The 17,385-nt window shown below is 38.1% G+C and overlaps 1 protein-coding gene across 1 annotated transcript; it reads right to left on the bottom strand.

Moving 5' to 3' along the window:
- Nucleotides 1–1,280: 1,280 nt before the first annotated feature.
- Nucleotides 1,281–15,133, bottom strand: LOC143716308 (A disintegrin and metalloproteinase with thrombospondin motifs 8). The gene is made up of 9 exons (XM_077208791.1): nucleotides 14,134–15,133; nucleotides 11,108–11,347; nucleotides 9,387–9,519; nucleotides 9,139–9,306; nucleotides 7,515–7,807; nucleotides 6,558–6,744; nucleotides 6,311–6,483; nucleotides 3,391–3,566; nucleotides 1,281–3,306 (listed from the first exon to the last, which is right to left on the bottom strand). Exons 1-9 carry the CDS (start codon nucleotides 14,836–14,838, stop codon nucleotides 2,574–2,576), a joined length of 2,808 nt encoding a protein of 935 aa, XP_077064906.1. The 5' UTR covers nucleotides 14,839–15,133; the 3' UTR covers nucleotides 1,281–2,573.
- Between the last annotated feature and the right edge of the window lie 2,252 nt (nucleotides 15,134–17,385).

Here is a 17,385-nt window from a genome sequence, read left to right on the forward strand (position 1 = left end):
TGTTGGTATAAAAGTGTTCAGCAATCAGCCCATATACAAGTATATAATTTTAGTATTTACTATGAATAATTATAAATTAAACAGACAGTAATGCAGGGCTTCACAATGTTAATAGTTGAGTTTGACAATATGTGAAACTATTAGAGATTACACTTCATTTTAAAAGTGCAGTTCTGTTCATTTTATCAGTGGAATGGAAGAGCTAGACAGAAGATATAGTGCGAATTTATGTAACAATTGTAGCAGATGCATCTCATTCAGAGCCAAACTCATGCAAAACCCTTTCTAAGAGATAGAGAGCAGCTGCCTCTCAGACATGTGCTTTCTCTGAGGAATAGGATTTTCCATCAAACAAACATTCTCTCAAAGGGGCCCCTCTTTTAGGAAAGAATACTTCTTCAAAATTAGGGAAAAAACTCTGAGGCTATGTTGGCCCAATAAACTCCAATCTGATTAAGGCAGAGACCGAAGTTTGGAGTTGTTGTTACTATTTGAATGCAATGCCAAAATATGTTTCTTGCAATTCCAAGCCGCACATCAGGGCCACAGTGTTAGTAGACCATCAGGTTTCTTTGGCAGTGATGATTTTCAGAGGCATGTTTAGCAGTAATGATTTTAATTTTTATTTAAATTATACAGTTGAGACTGTCTGTTGATTGCTGAAGGTCTGTAATGTTTCTAACCTTTCCTAGCTCTCAGTTTAACCTTACTTAAATATTCATATTACCACAAACAGGTGTCTTTAGGATCTGTCTGTGAAAACTGTTCTTCAAGGCTTTGTGGAGTGGAGAGTTGTCTGAAACACTCCAGCTAACTGCCGGCGAACCTCAGGGTTCGGTGCTTAGCCCTCTTCTTTTCTTGTTCTGTAACATCTTTGTGCCCTGTTATAAAGTCTCATGACTTTTTTGCTATTACTGCTGTGCAGATGATAAACAGTCATTCCAGTCCAACAACACAGCATATATCTCAATGACTTTATGACATTTTGTACTGGATGAAGGAACGCCACCTCTATCTCAACCTTACTGAGGTCAACAACACTATAGCTTGCCAGGAATCTAGTTATCGTTTTTAACCTCTAGCTGAACTTTACAAATCGCATCTTAGCATGCATATACAGGCTTCATATAATTATGAAAATTAGAGCCTTCTTATCTCGTTATGCTGGTCCATACACTTTTGTAGCCATTCATATTAAATTTAAATATCTATTGGTTTATGTTTTGCACTTACCCTTCCGGTCTAGCTTTATAATTAAATAAATTAATCCAAAAAGATGATTTTGCAATGTTTAGGCATTTTTATTTTCAGACATTTCATTGATAAGTTACAAAACAAAAAGAAAGCAGCATCTGGAAAACATTGCATTATTTGTATCTATTTTATACAATAAAAATTTACAAAAATAAATAGCTTTACAATGAAGAAGTAACAAAGTACAGTCCTTCACTGAAGGGATATGTTTTGCTGCATTTTAATATGACTAATATATGAAATGTACACAACTGGACATTCATATTCAATCATTTTAAAGGAGCATTACCTTTTTGTCAGTTTAGTTTTATTCTATACTGTTTTTTTTCTCAATAACGTTCAACTACACAGCTCTTTCAAAATCTCAGCAGACATCTACTCATGAAGCATGAAAACACTGGAAGGTAGGATGTTTCCAAACCTCCATCTTTTCATTCACGTAGCAATTCACAACAATTTGCTATGTGCACTTTTGAGATTAAACAGTGTTTAATACAAAGAACAGCTATAGTAAATGGTAAATTACATAACCATTGTATAACCCCCCGAAAGGACACAAACATTGTTTGTTGAGGAATTTTCAAAAGTAAAATTTAAACTAGATCTAACACTTAATTTTAATTATTATTGTTCCAGGAAATAAATTAGACTCAACCACTGTGTAACTCTGATACAGTTTTCAATATACAAGAAAATAGGACTAATATATTTAAGATCATGCTTTAATCAAGTGTTCTTGCTAGACTTCCACTCTGAAAGTGAAAATAACCTCTGATAAATGCAAGCCATAAAAAAAGTAAAAGTCAATAATTATTGACCCAATCACCCAATCAAAGTAAATCAATAAAGAATTATAGCACCTTCATAGTGGCTTAGCGTGCACATACAAAATACAAATAAGTTTTAACTAAATGATTTCTGTCCCTAAAAAAGTCAGTCTGAGATAAATGTAAAAGTCTTGGCTGATTTGGTGTGTTTTCTATTTTTCAGAATCATTAAATATGACATTTTGAAAACTAATTTATATGTAATTGTGAGACACAAGTTAGGGAAACAGCATTGCTTGCTGAGGTAGATATCTATTGGATAAAACTTCAATAGTGGTTATTAATATACATGTATATTTGGAAAACCAAAGCCCAAGTGATCAGTCCGTGCAATATCCATGACCAAGTTCACTCCACACAGCTCAACCATTTCTCCACCTAAAGCTGAATATTTCCTGCTCCAACCTGAAGCACGGTCAAATGATAATCTGTATATTGTTTCACAGGAACGTCTTATCACCTCTGAATAATTTGAAAGGCAGGACGATGTCCTCAACACTCTTGGTAGAAACACTTTTCAGATACTGACTGAGGCATCTTGGCAGTGTCACAATTCTCCGGTTCCACAATCTTCCCAGTGTAATCAATGCAGAGCATCTTACGCTGGCGTTCACCGTGGCCACAAGTTTGTGAGCATGAAGACCAAGGTCCTATTTGCCACATGGGACATGGCAGGTCTGCGCAGGGCCTGATATCAGAAGGTCTGAGATCTTTATTGCAGTGGTTTGAATAGAAGCCAGCGTTGTCTTTACATTCCACATTTCTCCTAGACCATCCTGAACCACACGTTTTGGAGCATTCAGTCCACTCGCCCGAGACCCACTGTGGCACCCCAAAGGGATGGATCAGTTTGCCAGCCATCTTTTTGTCTTTAGGTTTGCTGAAAGACATGGTTTTAGGAATGTAGAACGTGTATTTGACCTTTGGTGGTATGGATTCCCCAGCGGTGGAGAGCAGCTGTATTGTGATTGGTTCCTGTAGCTGGTGGAAGCTCTGAAGTCTCTCCAATGTGGTGGACGAGCCACTGTACTTCAGCACAGCCCCAAGCACTGGAATATACTGCTCCACTGTGGAGACCGAGAAGTTGCCATTCAAGATATAATTGCCATTTTCTCTTCGTATAGCCAAGTAATATCCATCGTGTGGTATACTTCCATGGCTCTGCTGTTTGATGTTAATGTTAGTGGCTCCACTTGGAATCGTCACAATGTCCCTATATCCATGGCTAAAAAAAAACAGGTGAGATTTAGATTACTGTGGCCAAAATGAACCAACTTTTTCATTAAAAATTGCAGTGAGATATTCTTACACGACTTTATTGAACGAGCCAGATATCATTCTGCAGCTCTGACCATTCCCTCCACACACTCCGCATTTGTCGAGCTTCTTATTAGAATCGATCTCCAGGTCACAACCAGCTTTGATACATTGGCCTTGCACACAGAAGGATGTGGTATCTGGACCGCATAGGGTTCCATCAATTACCTAAGATTGAAACAATGTAAAAAATTATAATAATTTTTACAGTAAAAGACTAAAAATGCTATGGTAAAAACCTGTTAATTGGTTAGCGGTAAGTTCCCTTAGTCTACATGCTGAAATACTGTAATTAATCTAATGGGACATTTCATGTAATTTTACAGTTAAATACAGTATTTAACTGTATAATTACATGAAAAGTTTTTGGAAGTGAAAAAGAATTTCATAATTTACAGTGAAAAAACATAAACTTACAATGAAACTGAATGAAAATTAATTGAAATGCATTACACACAGTCACCTCTGATAACAGAATCTAAATTGTAATTTAGACACATGCATTTTCTGTAAAGCTGCTTTGAAATGATATGTATTGTGAAAAATGCTATACAAATAAATGTGAATTGAATTAAATATAGGCTACTGGGGTGTGGGATATATGCGTCACGCTCAGCACACATGAAGCTTGCTGCAAAGCACTGGCAAAAGTAGTCGAATTATTTGGATGTGTCGGGTGACAATAGCAAGGAGATATTTTGATTGTTTATTAATAAACAAATGTTTACTGAATGTGTTAGCTTTCATTCCTGCAGTAGTGGATTACATAATCAAACCATTTATTTCTAATTGTTTCGTTTAAAAGTACACATAAATTGACCGTCTATAGGCCTATTTCTCATGTCTGTGAGGCAAGTATCTTATAAGTTGAGTTTCGGTTCATTTGTGACGCGCTCCAGTTCTTGCAGTCGAAGACGGATAAATGTTCTACTCTCAAGTGTGTTCTGTGCGCTTTTAAGTGCCTTATCAGATTTATCGTTTTGCTGGTCTTGGCAGCAATTGTCTTGTTGAAAATATTGCATCGCGTGCTTCTGGCATCGAGTCCGGTACATGGGTAGGTACACTTATAAAATTATTTCCACATATTTTCTATCTATCTGGGTTGGGACGCTTACGCACACACACACACACACACTACAGCCTCACGTGCGACGAGCCATGTCTTTGGACAGCCGCGTAAACTAGTGTTTTTCCGCCACAGCCAATCATGCTGCATGCTTATTGTTTCACTGACGTTGACGTGATTAACCACTTTAAGTACCGAAATTTGATACCGAAAAAATAGACATGTTTCAATACTCTGTAGTATCGAGGCAATTCGGTCGGTAGGCTACCTAAAAAGTTTCGAACTCGATACCCGCCCTAGTCATGGGTTTGATTCGCAGGGAAAGCAAGAACTGATCAAATGCAATGCAAGTTGCCTTGGATAAAAGCATCTGCCAAAAGTCTAAATGTAAATTTAAAGGAGAACTCCGGGCAATTTTTAAGTTAATCTTGATCGTTATATCTTTGTGAGTAGCCTACTGTCTATAGAAAAAAGACATAGCTTGCAACACGGAGCTGTTCCCGCAAATGCCCAGAGCTCCAACTCAGCGAAAATAGCAGTTATGGGGGCATAACTGTCTTGAGTGTCTTTGTGCCTTTTAACAGACACAAACTGCAATTAAAATGTCTGTCCAACATGAACAGGCCCCTTACATGTGAACAAGATGCGTTTAGCAACTTAGCCATTGTTTAAATTCACCTAAATAGTGTTTTAGACGGCTAGCTGTAGTCTCTCGCTGAAGTCCCGTGGGAACTTAGTTGTAGCCAAAGGTAAATAGTTGTGATGGGAAGTCCGGTTCTTTCGGACAGTTCGTTTCAATGAACCGGTTCAAAAAACTCGTTCACCAGTTCTTTTACGTCATCACGCAATGACTTCATATAGAGACGCAATGACGTAAATTCTTTCATTCCACGGGGATCATAAATTCTCAGATGACGGGTCCGAAAGAAACAGTTTTCGATTCAGTGCACTGGTGATTCGAAACTGCAACAATTCTTGAGAATCGCTGTAGCAAAACGGCGCTGATCGCACGTGCGCGCGAAAGAGAGAAATAGCAGTGTGCAGGTGGGAGGAGCGTAGTGTGTGAAGAGTGATGATCGGAGAGTTGCTCACAAGTGAAGAAGAAATGGTTCGCGTTTGTGCCGTTCCGAATTATGGCAACAGCATTTGTGGCTAGTTGTACTTCAACTTGATGCGCAAACTCCCATACAAGTACTACGCGCTAAAGATTACCGCATTTGCAGCGAACACTTTGACAAGGATGACTACACAGACACAACACAGCAGGGCCGGTTGAAGATGAAAGCGATTCCGTGGACGAAGACGGGTGCAACCACTGTGGAGGTAATGTAAACTTTATTTATCCTTCCATTTGGGCGCTGTGTTGTGTCTGTGTAGACATCCTTGTACGGCACAAACGTGAACCATTTCTTCTTCACCTACACAGCACTGCTATTTACCTTTGACTACAACTGAGTTCCCCCGGGACTTCAGCGCGAGACTACAGCTAGCCGTCTAAAACACTATTTAGGTGAATTTAAACAATGGCTAAGTTGCTAAACGCATGTTGTTCACATGTAAGGGCCCTGTTCATGTTGGACAGACATTTTAATTGCAGTTTGTGTCTGTTAAGAGGCACAAAGACACTCTTTATGTATATGCCCCCATAACTGCCGTTTTAGCTGAGTTGGAGCTCTGGGCATTTGCGGGAACAGCTCCGTGTTGCAAGCACCAATCCGGTTCGTTTTTTTTTCTATAGACAGTACTCACAAAGATATAACGATCAAGATTAACTTAAAAGTTGCCCGGAGTTCTCCTTTAAGTGTGCTCACAATAAAAAATAAAAAAATAAAAAAGTGCAACTTACTTTAGGTGCAAATACTCTGAATTCACTGCTGCCTCGTGCTCTGCAAAAGAGTTTACATCTATCCCGTAGCGACACTCCAGCGTATTTTGGTATCCACTGCTTCACATTTCCATGCACATCGAAGTTATTGGGACTGTTGTACTTCTCACATTGTTCCTCTCTGAAACTTTTCCCTGCAATAGTAAAGAATTGTTACCTAGTATAATAACACAACATGAAATAACTGACACTGAAGAGAAGAACACACCTGGGATATTTTCACAGGCCTGTTTGTTGCAGGACTTGTAATTCACTCTCTGGCCCACACAGTATTTTCCACCGTTTTGAGGAGATGGCCGGCTGCACTCTCGGTAGGAGAACATCACACCGCCTCCGCATGATCTAGAACATGGTTGCCATGGTCCCCACTCGCCCCAGCCTCCATCCACAACTGGCTGAACCAGAAGAACCACACAACCAAATGAATGTCAGACTACTGTGTGTGATTTTAGTCACACTAGTGTCACCCAACCAAACAGCAAAACTAATGACCAAAAAACATTTTAAAAATAAAACATATTTTCCTTTCACCTTGAATATATGTGTTTATAAATCTTTATCAAGATTTTCAAAAACATTTTTGTCATTCTACTCACTAATAGAGTTCTTTTCACAGGTTCATTTTTAGACATAATATATTTTAGTGGCAAAAGTATTCTTTATCACAAATGATTAATTCATAAAAAAATTAATCAATTTTTAATTCAGAAATTTAAAAATAAGCTCATTATAAAAAAGGTGTAGAAAAGTCATTGTATGTATGAATTGCTAAAAGTTTGGGGTCAGAATTAATTTGTAATACTTTATATACAACAATTCAGCAAAGAGACATTACATTAAAAGTTCCTATAACATTTTTATTTTGTAATGTTACAAAATATTCAAATAAATGCTGTTCTTTTTTAAACTGTCTGTTCATGAAAGAATCCTAAAAAAAATGTTAGTTTCCACAAAAATGTTTAGCATCACAACTGTTTTTGACATCGATGATTATAAGAAATGTTTAATGAGCAGCAAATCAGCATATTACAATGATTTCTGAAGGATTCTGTTGGACCCTTTTATTAACTTTTCTTTATAATCTTCTGTGTTCCTAGTACTGATAAAATAATTAAATGAAAGGCTAAAAATCCTATTTGTGTTACTCAAGAGTAGCTTCAAATACCTTAGGCCTCATGACTTCGTCTGAGGACATGCATACACTGTTCAGGCAGGTCGTGTTGGGGCCACAGCTTGTGCCGTCCGCCCAGGGAAGACTCCCGTTCCTGGTTGTGCACACAGACTGCCCTTCTTGCTGACACCAGAGCTGTCTGCACACCTCACTGGCTGAAGTGTTGGGACACTGTGAAAACTCCTCTCCAAATATCTGTTGGCACTGGCGGTCCAGGCTGTAAGTTATGCCTGGCAGCTCAGTGGGTAAGGCCACTATCGTCTCAGGGGTGTCCAGTAAACAGTCTCCTGTTATTATCCAGAGGAAGAGTTAGAGGGTAGTAAATCATGAAATCAAAGGATTGTGAAACAGTAGGAACATTGGGCTCCTGGAGCTGACATTTAGGGAGACTTGCAGGAATGCACATCTGGGGGAGTGAGCCGCGAGGAAGAACACGAGTGAGCAGAAATGCACGTGGGGAACATGGGCCACTGCCCACTTCAACTGATACAGCAGTTAAAAAGGAAACGTGCAAGACCAATACTAAAGAGACGTGGCCCGGTGGAAAGAAAACATTTGTTACATTCCTTTTTATGAGTTGGAGTAAAGTGACTGCAAAGCATTATCTCTGACTCAATGGAAAGGAACTGAAAATGATGAATCTACATAATCACAAGAAAAGGTGACGTAAAAGTGTTTAACTATAAACGAGGGGAACCCTTCGACGCTCAATGCATAAGTTAAGCAGACTTTTTAAAGGCATTCACAAACATCTTTTTCCTGTGCTGTAGCAAACTCTTCCATTTATTGAAGCTGGGGCATTGACAAATAAGAGTATCCATAAGAAAAGGAAAAATCAGGATTAAAACACAAGTGACAAATTCTTACAAATGTACTCCTTGCTGGTTTAGAAAAACTTTTCTAAAAATGTAATGTGGCGTAAGTGTAGATATCTTAATCATTATTTTTTTACACAAGTTTTTTAAATGTACTTTTAAAGACAAATAGTATTTTTTTAGATCCATTAATTCATAAATATTACTTGGAGAGTGGCACCAAATGACATACTAACCTTGTTTTGTCATAAAAATAATAAAACAATATTATTTTATAATAATCGAATAATAATATAAAATATACCCTGACACACAATCATGAGGGTCTGCATTAATATAAAACAAGAAATGCTATCAGAAATGACCCCATTTTTATGATATAATTTCCTGTTTTATTAAATATTAATTTTGTAATAAATAATACATATTACATAATTATAATAATACATTTAATAAATAACTTTTCTAATAAATAATAATATTTATTTATTATATATAAATATAAATATTATGCCAAATTAATTACTTATTTTCATGAATTTCATTCTTTTTTTATTCATTATGATATCAGGACATTTGTATCACTCTGAGATTTTTGACTTTATGACCCAAGAAATATCAAAATGAATTTTTATTCATAAATTAAAAACATGTTCATCATAGAATAAATGATTTCACGTATATATGCTGTTCGCTGTATACAGTATATGAAATGCATTTTTCACGTATATTTGAATAAATTAATAGATGAAAAAATAAAAAAGTGTCACGTCATTGACCCAGTTAAAATGTTGTGCACATACCATGTCCATTGTCGAAAAACTCTGTAACGTACAAAGCACTGCAGGAGGACCAAGGCGAGGCCTTACTGAACTGAGTGAATACAGGGGCCATGATATGGTGCTCGCCTAGATGTCCAAAAAGCTGCTCACAGTTCTTAGTGTCATCGTGAGGCATACTCAAAACATGGCCTGAAAGAAGAACAAAATCGAATTATGGAAGGTCCAATCGATTTAACAATTGCTTAGTGTTTACAAGAGGACATCCACACCTAGCTCATGGGCAGTCGTGTAAGCGGCCTGAAGGCCATTGTCTTCAATAACAGAACAGCTCCTTTTGGTGTCACACATGGTTCCAACATCAGCTACACCCAATGTGTCACAACTCTGATGTCCACAAATGTCCTGAAAGGCAGTTTAGGATAAAAATAAATGTCATTCGTATTGCAGCTCCAGGTCCCTGCTTAATAGTAAGAGCGAAAAAACATATTTGCCAGTGTTTCCATCATAAAACCAAGCAAATAAATAGTTTTGGCAGACAGCAGACCTATGAAGTGAGAAAATGTAACTATGTGGCGTCTGAAATGTATCTCAAAAACATGACTGGAGTCTTTTCCATCCTTTGCCCAGAGATCCGAGATGGAGACAAATGTTTCCAAAGCAGAAGACCACAAAACACACATGATTCAAGGCACATCTGGCCTTGGCACAGTCTGAGAGCCGGTCTCACATGTGTTCACCTTTCAGAGAAGCTAGTCGTCTGCTCCTATTTTCAGCCTCGTTTTCGGTTTCAATATGCCATAACGTCTGCTCTAGTAATGAGCAATGCACCATACACTTTTTGACACACTTTTCAAAACACTCTTTGACAGTTCAAGCTCATATTTAAAGGGATAGTTCACCCAAAAATTTTAATTCCGTCATTAACTACTCACCCTCATGTCGTTCCAAATCCGTAAGATTTTCGTTCATCTTCGAAATACAAATCTTTTTTTGTAGAAAATCTGAGATTTTTCTGTCCCTCCATTGACAGCTATTCACATATAAACATTGATCAGCAAACATAAGCAGAAGCTTATACGAATCAGCTTGATGAGAACAAACGTGCTGCGCAACACGAGAATAAACCTCATTTGTTCTCGCACGTCAAGCGATCATGGTTGAGCTTCCGTTTACTACAACTGATGTGGGAGTTGATGAATGTTTATATGTGAATAAAAGCCTAAATTAAATCTGTTCATCATATAAGGCGATCGTGTCTTTTCAGAATTTTTTACTAAACCACTCAATTCATATGGATTAGTTGTACGATCTCTTTATGAACGTTTCGAAGCGTCAAAGTGGTAGTTGCGCTTATTTGCAATGGAGGGACAGAAATTTGATAATGAAGATGAACAAAAGTCTTACTGGTTTGGAACATGAGGGTGAGTAATTAACAAAGGTGTAAAGTCCAGGTTCAGAAAGTAAAAGTCCTCCTCAGTATTTTGTTTCAATCGCCTGGATTTGCTAATTAGCACAGTTTTTCAGCCGGGAGATTAGTGAAGCCAGTTATTTATTAGTGAAATCAGCTGGCTGAGTTCATAAACATATGGCAGGATTTTTACTTTCTGACCCATGGACTTTACACCTCTGGTAATTAATGACGGAACTTTCATTTTTGGGTGAACTAACCCTTTAAATCATTATGTTTATTTTAATTGTGATTATTTTAACAATCTTTTGTCATGCTGTAAAGAAGTACACTTATTTTGATGTTTTGACTAACATGTTAAAGCACTTGTAAAGTTATCATTTGAACTGTAGTTCTATGTTGTTGCATGTTATATTGAAAGTTAAAATATTTGTATTGTAAATAATAAATTGCAACTTCATCATTAAAAAAGTATGCTTATGTGTACTTCTTTTAACAAGGGACGGCTATTCTAAATTCAGCTACAGTCAAGAATCTCACTTCATCATTATCCCATAAAATACATAATAAATCACTGCTCACCTCTCTAGTAAAAAGTATGGCTGTATCGTAGTGCTCTGGATGCCGGTGGCTGGGCGGGTTGAAGAGCTGTTGCCAGGCACAGAAGTTACGCAGAACGACGCCTCCATTACTGGAGACTAACGGTCCAACCTCTTCGTCCTCCACGATCAGCATCTTCACAAGCACTATGTTGATGGAGTTCTTAATGCTGGGATGTTTGTAAATCTGAGCAGCCATTGACATCAAGGTCAACATGTAGTGCTAAAGAGAGAAAACCAACAGCTTGCTATTCACCAACTGTGCAGCATAATGTTAAAGGTGCAGTAAGCGATTTCTAAGAAACACTGTTGAAAGTGGATCTAACCGAGCACCAGAACAAATTTGTGGCCAATTAGCAGTAGGGGGCGTGTCCACTTATGATGGAGGAGAAGAGAGAGTGAGCAAAGACTGTAGAAAGAGGCTGAGAGGCATTACAAAAGAGAAAAGGTCAGAGGAATATCAATGGAAAAGGAAGGGGTATGATCAGGCAAGAACTTTAGGACCCATGTTAATATTAGAAAAGGTTTCCAGCACTGGAGAGACTGAAGCGGGAAGGCCTGAAAACAGACATGAGTAACATTGGTTTTGAGTGTGTGCTGCTGGCTACTAACAATCAACTATTGCTTGTATATACTCTTGTGTCCTGTATGTTTGTTCGTCATCTTAACTTTATTTTCCAGGAAGCTTTATTAAAGGTGCTCTAAGCGATGTCGGGTGACGTCACATCTTGTTGACGTTTAAAGTATTGTCAAACAAAACGGAGGCTAGCTAGACCCTCCCTCTTCCTCATCCGCACACTAACCCCCCAAATCCTTTTTGTTGGTTATTGGCTGGAACAGTTTGTTATGTTTCATGGTGCGGGTTAGCACAGTTTGTTTTTGTTGCCGTTTGTGGAGCCTGAGATGTCTGCAGAGATCGAGTTTTTTTTTACAGAGTGTTCAGGGGACAGGCAGCTATCGGATAGTGAGGAGATGTTTGCTGTATGTGACAAAAAATGTTTTGGCCTAAAAAATATGTGCTTAGGCCGTGTGTACACCAAACCGTTTTTTTACGCACCTGGCGTATAATTCCAATTGTTTTCAATGGGAGCGCCGCGTTTTTTAAACGCCATGAGTGTAACGAGGCGCTGAGCATGTATTTTGAGAGTTGAAAACTGTTCAACTTTGGGTAAAACGCTGCGCACATCACTGTCACTTTTTACACAGCCGTCCAATCACAGTGGAGGAGGGGCGGGACAAATATCACACCGACCAACTGTCACAACATTCTTTCTGTACAACGACATCAACCAGCAGAGCTAAACGAACAAAATGGATGAAAAATACCTTTTTAGAATGAAACAAATTATCTACGAAATCAGTTACAAGTAAACTGTGCTGCGGATATTCTGTATCATAGCAACGAATCATCTCAACTGAAAAAACGCAGCGCTGCCAAAACGCTCTCAAGTGCCCAGAGCTAGGCGTTTTCAGCAGAGCGTCTAGCGTTTTCAGCCGGCTAAAAACGCTTTGGTGGACACACGGCCTTAGAGCACCTTTAAGCTTCCCTTCTGCTATAATACAGAGACATCCGCTCTTGCAATGCCTGTTCATGCATTTTTGGAGGCGGAGCAATGAAGGGAGGGATGTGTTTGTTTGGGTTGATTTCAAATATCAACAGCGTTCAACAAAGATTCTCAGAAATCACTTACTGCACCTTTAAATGTAAAAGCATGACATCATTGGCAGGACAGTTCAGAACTGCTGGAATGGAATGGGTTTTACTCTGCATATTTTACCAAGTTATTGTGGAATATAAAATCTCCAGCTTTTTCAAATGTAGTACACTGCAATAGACAATGCATAATAAAAAAGTGAATATTTTGATAATGGAGACAGGATTATTGACTACTTTTAGCAGGAATGTCAAAATGTGTACCCGTACTGATTGCCCATTTACAGTATATAATACAACATTCAATATTCTTCAATAATGGGAATAATTACTAGCCGATAGAGATTATTCTTGAGATTTTTTTTTTGTTTACTCTCCACATAAATATGTGGTTTGTTTGTTGGAAAGTCCTGACGTCAACAGTAGAAGCAGCTGGTCCTCCATGGATTTCTTTGAGGAATCTGCAAATTTGGATCCCAATATCAACATCTGGATTGCTATCTGCCTCATGATCCCGACCCAGACAGTGCATTTTTTCACACTCTAGTCTTTTCCAATCAGTTTTTCGATGACTCAATGAAGGAGAATTTCAGGGGGTGGTGGATCATAAGTGGGTGTAAAGATCAGTACAGTACAGTTCATATGAAACGTGACTCATTCTTGTACAACTGTAGTCTATATACATTTTGACATGTCCCTCAAGGTACACTAAATAGCTCTTACTGTTAAAGGTTTTATCCTTCTTTCGATATAAGAACAACAATGTGACTTCAAAGGGTGGGGTAGCCTATATTATTAAATAGTATTTGTAAACCTAAGATGATTTGCAAGATGGACTCCCTGCATAGTCTGTCTTGTCTGTTGACTGGTTTTAGCAGGGTTTGGGGCAAATTTAAATTAGTTAGACTGGAAGACCAGCTTTCTGACCTGCAAAACCAGTATTGGCCATGCTGGGAGACCATCTTAAATTAGATGAGACCTTAAAACAGCTAAGACCAGCACACAATCTTAAGTCAAAACTTAAGCTGTTTTTTTAGCAAGCTTTTATTAAAGGTAAAAAATAAAAAAATTCTTATTTATATTGTAGGCCTATGTAAACACTTATTAGCTGTGGCAAGCTGGTAGACCATCTTCGACCAGCAAACCCCAGCTGCCAGTCGGGCATGCCATCTGAAAGTGGTCAGGCTGGTTTTTGTAAGATGATAGCTGGTCAACCAGACAATGACTAGCTTGCATCATCTTGCACCAGCTATTAAACATCTTAGACCAACTACCATATTCTGAAACACATTTTTCAGCTGTCAAAATGATTAAAACATATAAACATATCTTTATTCACACGTGTGAGCCCTTACCTTGATCTCATCTCCATAGAAATGTGTCAGGGAAGCGTCACCGACCACCAAAGTCTCTATAAACCTTGGCGTGGAGACAAAGCGCGTGCGCCTAGACGACGGCATCTGGATTATCGACTTTTGATGTTCGTCTCTGATTTCTGACAGCTGTTTAGAGACCTGCGGGGACTTTGTAAAACGTCTTCTTTTAATGACATGCAGCTGCTCGGTTAACTTTCCATATGTTCCCAAGCCGAAAAGTTTAGGCTCGAGTGTATATTCTTTACCATCTGTAATAAATGATCCTAAAATCCCACGACATAAACTGACAGAAACAATAGAGTCCTCATTGGAGTCAACAGCGCCGGTGTAAAAACAACCGTTTAATAAATCTGCTCCAGTCTCTTCAGTTTGATTCAAGGTGTTATAAAGATCTGTCTGGTTGGTGGTTGACGCAAGACTTTCTTGTGGTTTGACTTTGATGCGATATACCTTCAATTCTGGCGATATAAAGGTGCTGTCCGGTGTCAAATTAAGTGTGAAATTCCTGCCGAAAGCCGTGAGTCTGAAGCTGAGTTGTCCTTCACTCCTCTTTGCCACTCGTCCACCGGTCCTTCCAGTCAGCCGTACAGGTATAATCTCCTCAGTCTCAAACGAGTGAGCAGATGTTTCAGCACAGAGGCAAATAATTAATGTAGATATGATTAAATACGACCACATTTTCATAAAATGGCGCTGTTTCAAAAAGAAATCAATAAATAGGCCTATAACGAATTGATTACTTCGAATTTATACCCTTATGATACACTTTCAGAAACTGAATCATTGGTCTATTACTTGTCTGAAAAATTGTAATATCCTAAACGTTTAAAATTACTATCCAATGCATGCCTTCATTAGCTTAAATCTGTTTTGAAACGGAATAATTCATTATTTAATGCACTATCACTAGGTAGGCTTCACAAATTGAAATTCAAAGAAATCGGAGCCAAGTGCGTGAGCTCTTAAGTCCAGGACTGTCTCACGGATTGAGGCGCTGGTATTTATACTTTCTGAGAAATGAGAGGTTTATTTTTGATATCCAGCGCTGCTGCAGTCTCTCCTCCCACTGTGTCCTCACGAAAAACCTCTGGATCGGGTTTGCCCAATGAAAACTGAGAAGCACGCCCCTTCCTAAATAGCAACAGTTTGTAAACTGAGTAGTTAATATTAGTGTATTTCCAGTTTTCATGTGCTAGTAGGGCCTAATATGTTCCAGTAAAATGTCAAATAGGCCTATTTAATATTTGCGACATTTTAATGCTTGATAAAGTGATAAATAATATAGGCATACAGCAGATTTATGTAAAAAAAAGAAAAGAAAAAAAGACAATGCTTAATTACTCCACAAGTGCTGATTGATAAATGATCACCATTGTGCTGTTTTGTGCAATCTGGAAATCTGCTCAAGAGGGGCTATACAATGTGGTAGGTTGTATTCAGATTGTTTAAAAGCATCAGCTACATCACTATTTTAGAAATGTTCGTCAGTGTGGCTGACTCAATGTAGCCTATGTAGAATGGGGACATAATGTTCAGTCCCCACAAGGTGGCAGTAAGACGTTGTAAATGGATGTGCACAGACGCACACATTCGCTTTATTCATGTTTCGTTTTGATTCGTACTAGTCTGAAACAGTTGAGATATTCTGTGACTCAGACACCAGAGGGCGACGATGATTTAAATGAGGTAGAAATAAGTTTAAAGACTACATTCACGATAGGCTATTTGAACTATTAGTAGCGCAAATACATGTAGATATTACGTAAAAATGTAGGCCTATTTAAATCTTTTAAAGATAATCTGTATCATTGTACTCCCTCAACTGTTCCTCTTTTGCAACTGTTAAGATTATTTTTTGCAAACAATTTTGTTCCATTAACTCTATTGTCTTAGGTTGCAATAAAACATTTGCATTCCAACTGCATTTATTGTCACTGAACTCCACCAAGGTTACAGTAAACAACCTTTTTACGAGTATTTTTCATGTTAACTATGTATGATTCACAACCAGTTTTTATGCATACCAATCGAATAAAAAAAATTGTTATAACATAAAGAGAACTCAATTCTCTATAAGCCTAAAGCAAAATTATACAAAATCTGTCATTTAGGTCAGCACTGAGGGTCACAAACGCCAGAAAAGGTTCTGATTTACATGCTAAAATCAGCAAACCAATGGAGTTTTTCCAATAACTAGACTAGGCTAGTCCATATCAAATGTGACTGGTTCCACTATGGGCAAGGGCAAAGAAGCTGCAATGTTCTACATGTGGTTCATTTGGCAGTTCATGCAAGAGTTCACAGTAGGTGTCATGATGTCAGTCATCTACTGTTTGTGCTGCTTCCACAGAGCTTTTAAAGCCCTGTCTAAATGCGTCTCTATAGCACGCATTGTGTATTATCGTGTAATTTATACGCGAAAATGAGTTTTTACGTGCATATGATAGGCCCTACGCAGTTTTTGCGTGCATTTGATACGCCTTTTATTGCGTGTAATACACACGCACCCCACACGACTAATCCTACCCCTGCGTATGCACGTACCCTACCACTACTAAACCTACCCATGCGTGTCATATGCGCGTAAAAACTCATTTTGGCGTTTACATTGCAAGATAAACACAATGCGTGCTATAGAGCATTTAGTGTGAACGGGTTGGGAGTTCAGATGATGAGAGGAGGTGTTGATGGTGGAAATTTGAAGGACTTTGCTACAGCATCCAGCAGCAGTACACAAACTTGCAGAGCCTGAAATATAACAAATTACAAATATAAAAATGTGCACATTTTGGATGGATGTGAATGATAGAAAGGTAGCACCACTTCAGGGAATCCATGATGGCTAAAAGGAGGAAAGACTGAATTGGTGTTAACACTGCACATATGTTTGAATGCCATACTAGTTATAATGCCATGAATAGGCCCTACATGGGTAATTATTATCCTTGCATTTGTTTAGAGTTGTATTGTAACAATATTGTGTATGAATAAAATTGTTAATGGTTTTCATTTGTGTTAATTCTTAGTGTCAAATGTCAATAGTAGCCTAGGCTAACAACTTTATCAACTTCATGATTAATATGTTGTTCGTGAATATGATATTCGTGAATGAAGCTTTCTTGTTACGTACATAATAGGCAGTTGTAAATGCACCATAAAAATACTTCTTTCCAAAATAGTACTCTTAAAAAACACTTGAATACACGTAGGCTGTTCACATTAAACGGATAT

The sequence above is a fragment of the Siphateles boraxobius genome, unplaced genomic scaffold (genome assembly GCF_051911475.1).
Source record: "Siphateles boraxobius isolate OS27281-9 unplaced genomic scaffold, OSU_SipBor_1 6, whole genome shotgun sequence".
Lineage (NCBI taxonomy): Eukaryota > Metazoa > Chordata > Actinopteri > Cypriniformes > Leuciscidae > Siphateles > Siphateles boraxobius.

Coding starts and splice junctions, on each gene's coding strand:
- LOC143716308 (XM_077208791.1), bottom strand. CDS start 14,838: ATGAAAATGTGGTCGTATTTAATCATATCTACATTAATTATTTGCCTC. Junction 3,567..6,310: donor TCAGAGTATTTGCACCTAAA/GTAAGTTGCACT, acceptor TTTCAATCTTAG/GTAATTGATGGAACCCTATG. Junction 3,307..3,390: donor GGCTCGTTCAATAAAGTCGT/GTAAGAATATCT, acceptor GTTTTTTTTTAG/CCATGGATATAGGGACATTG.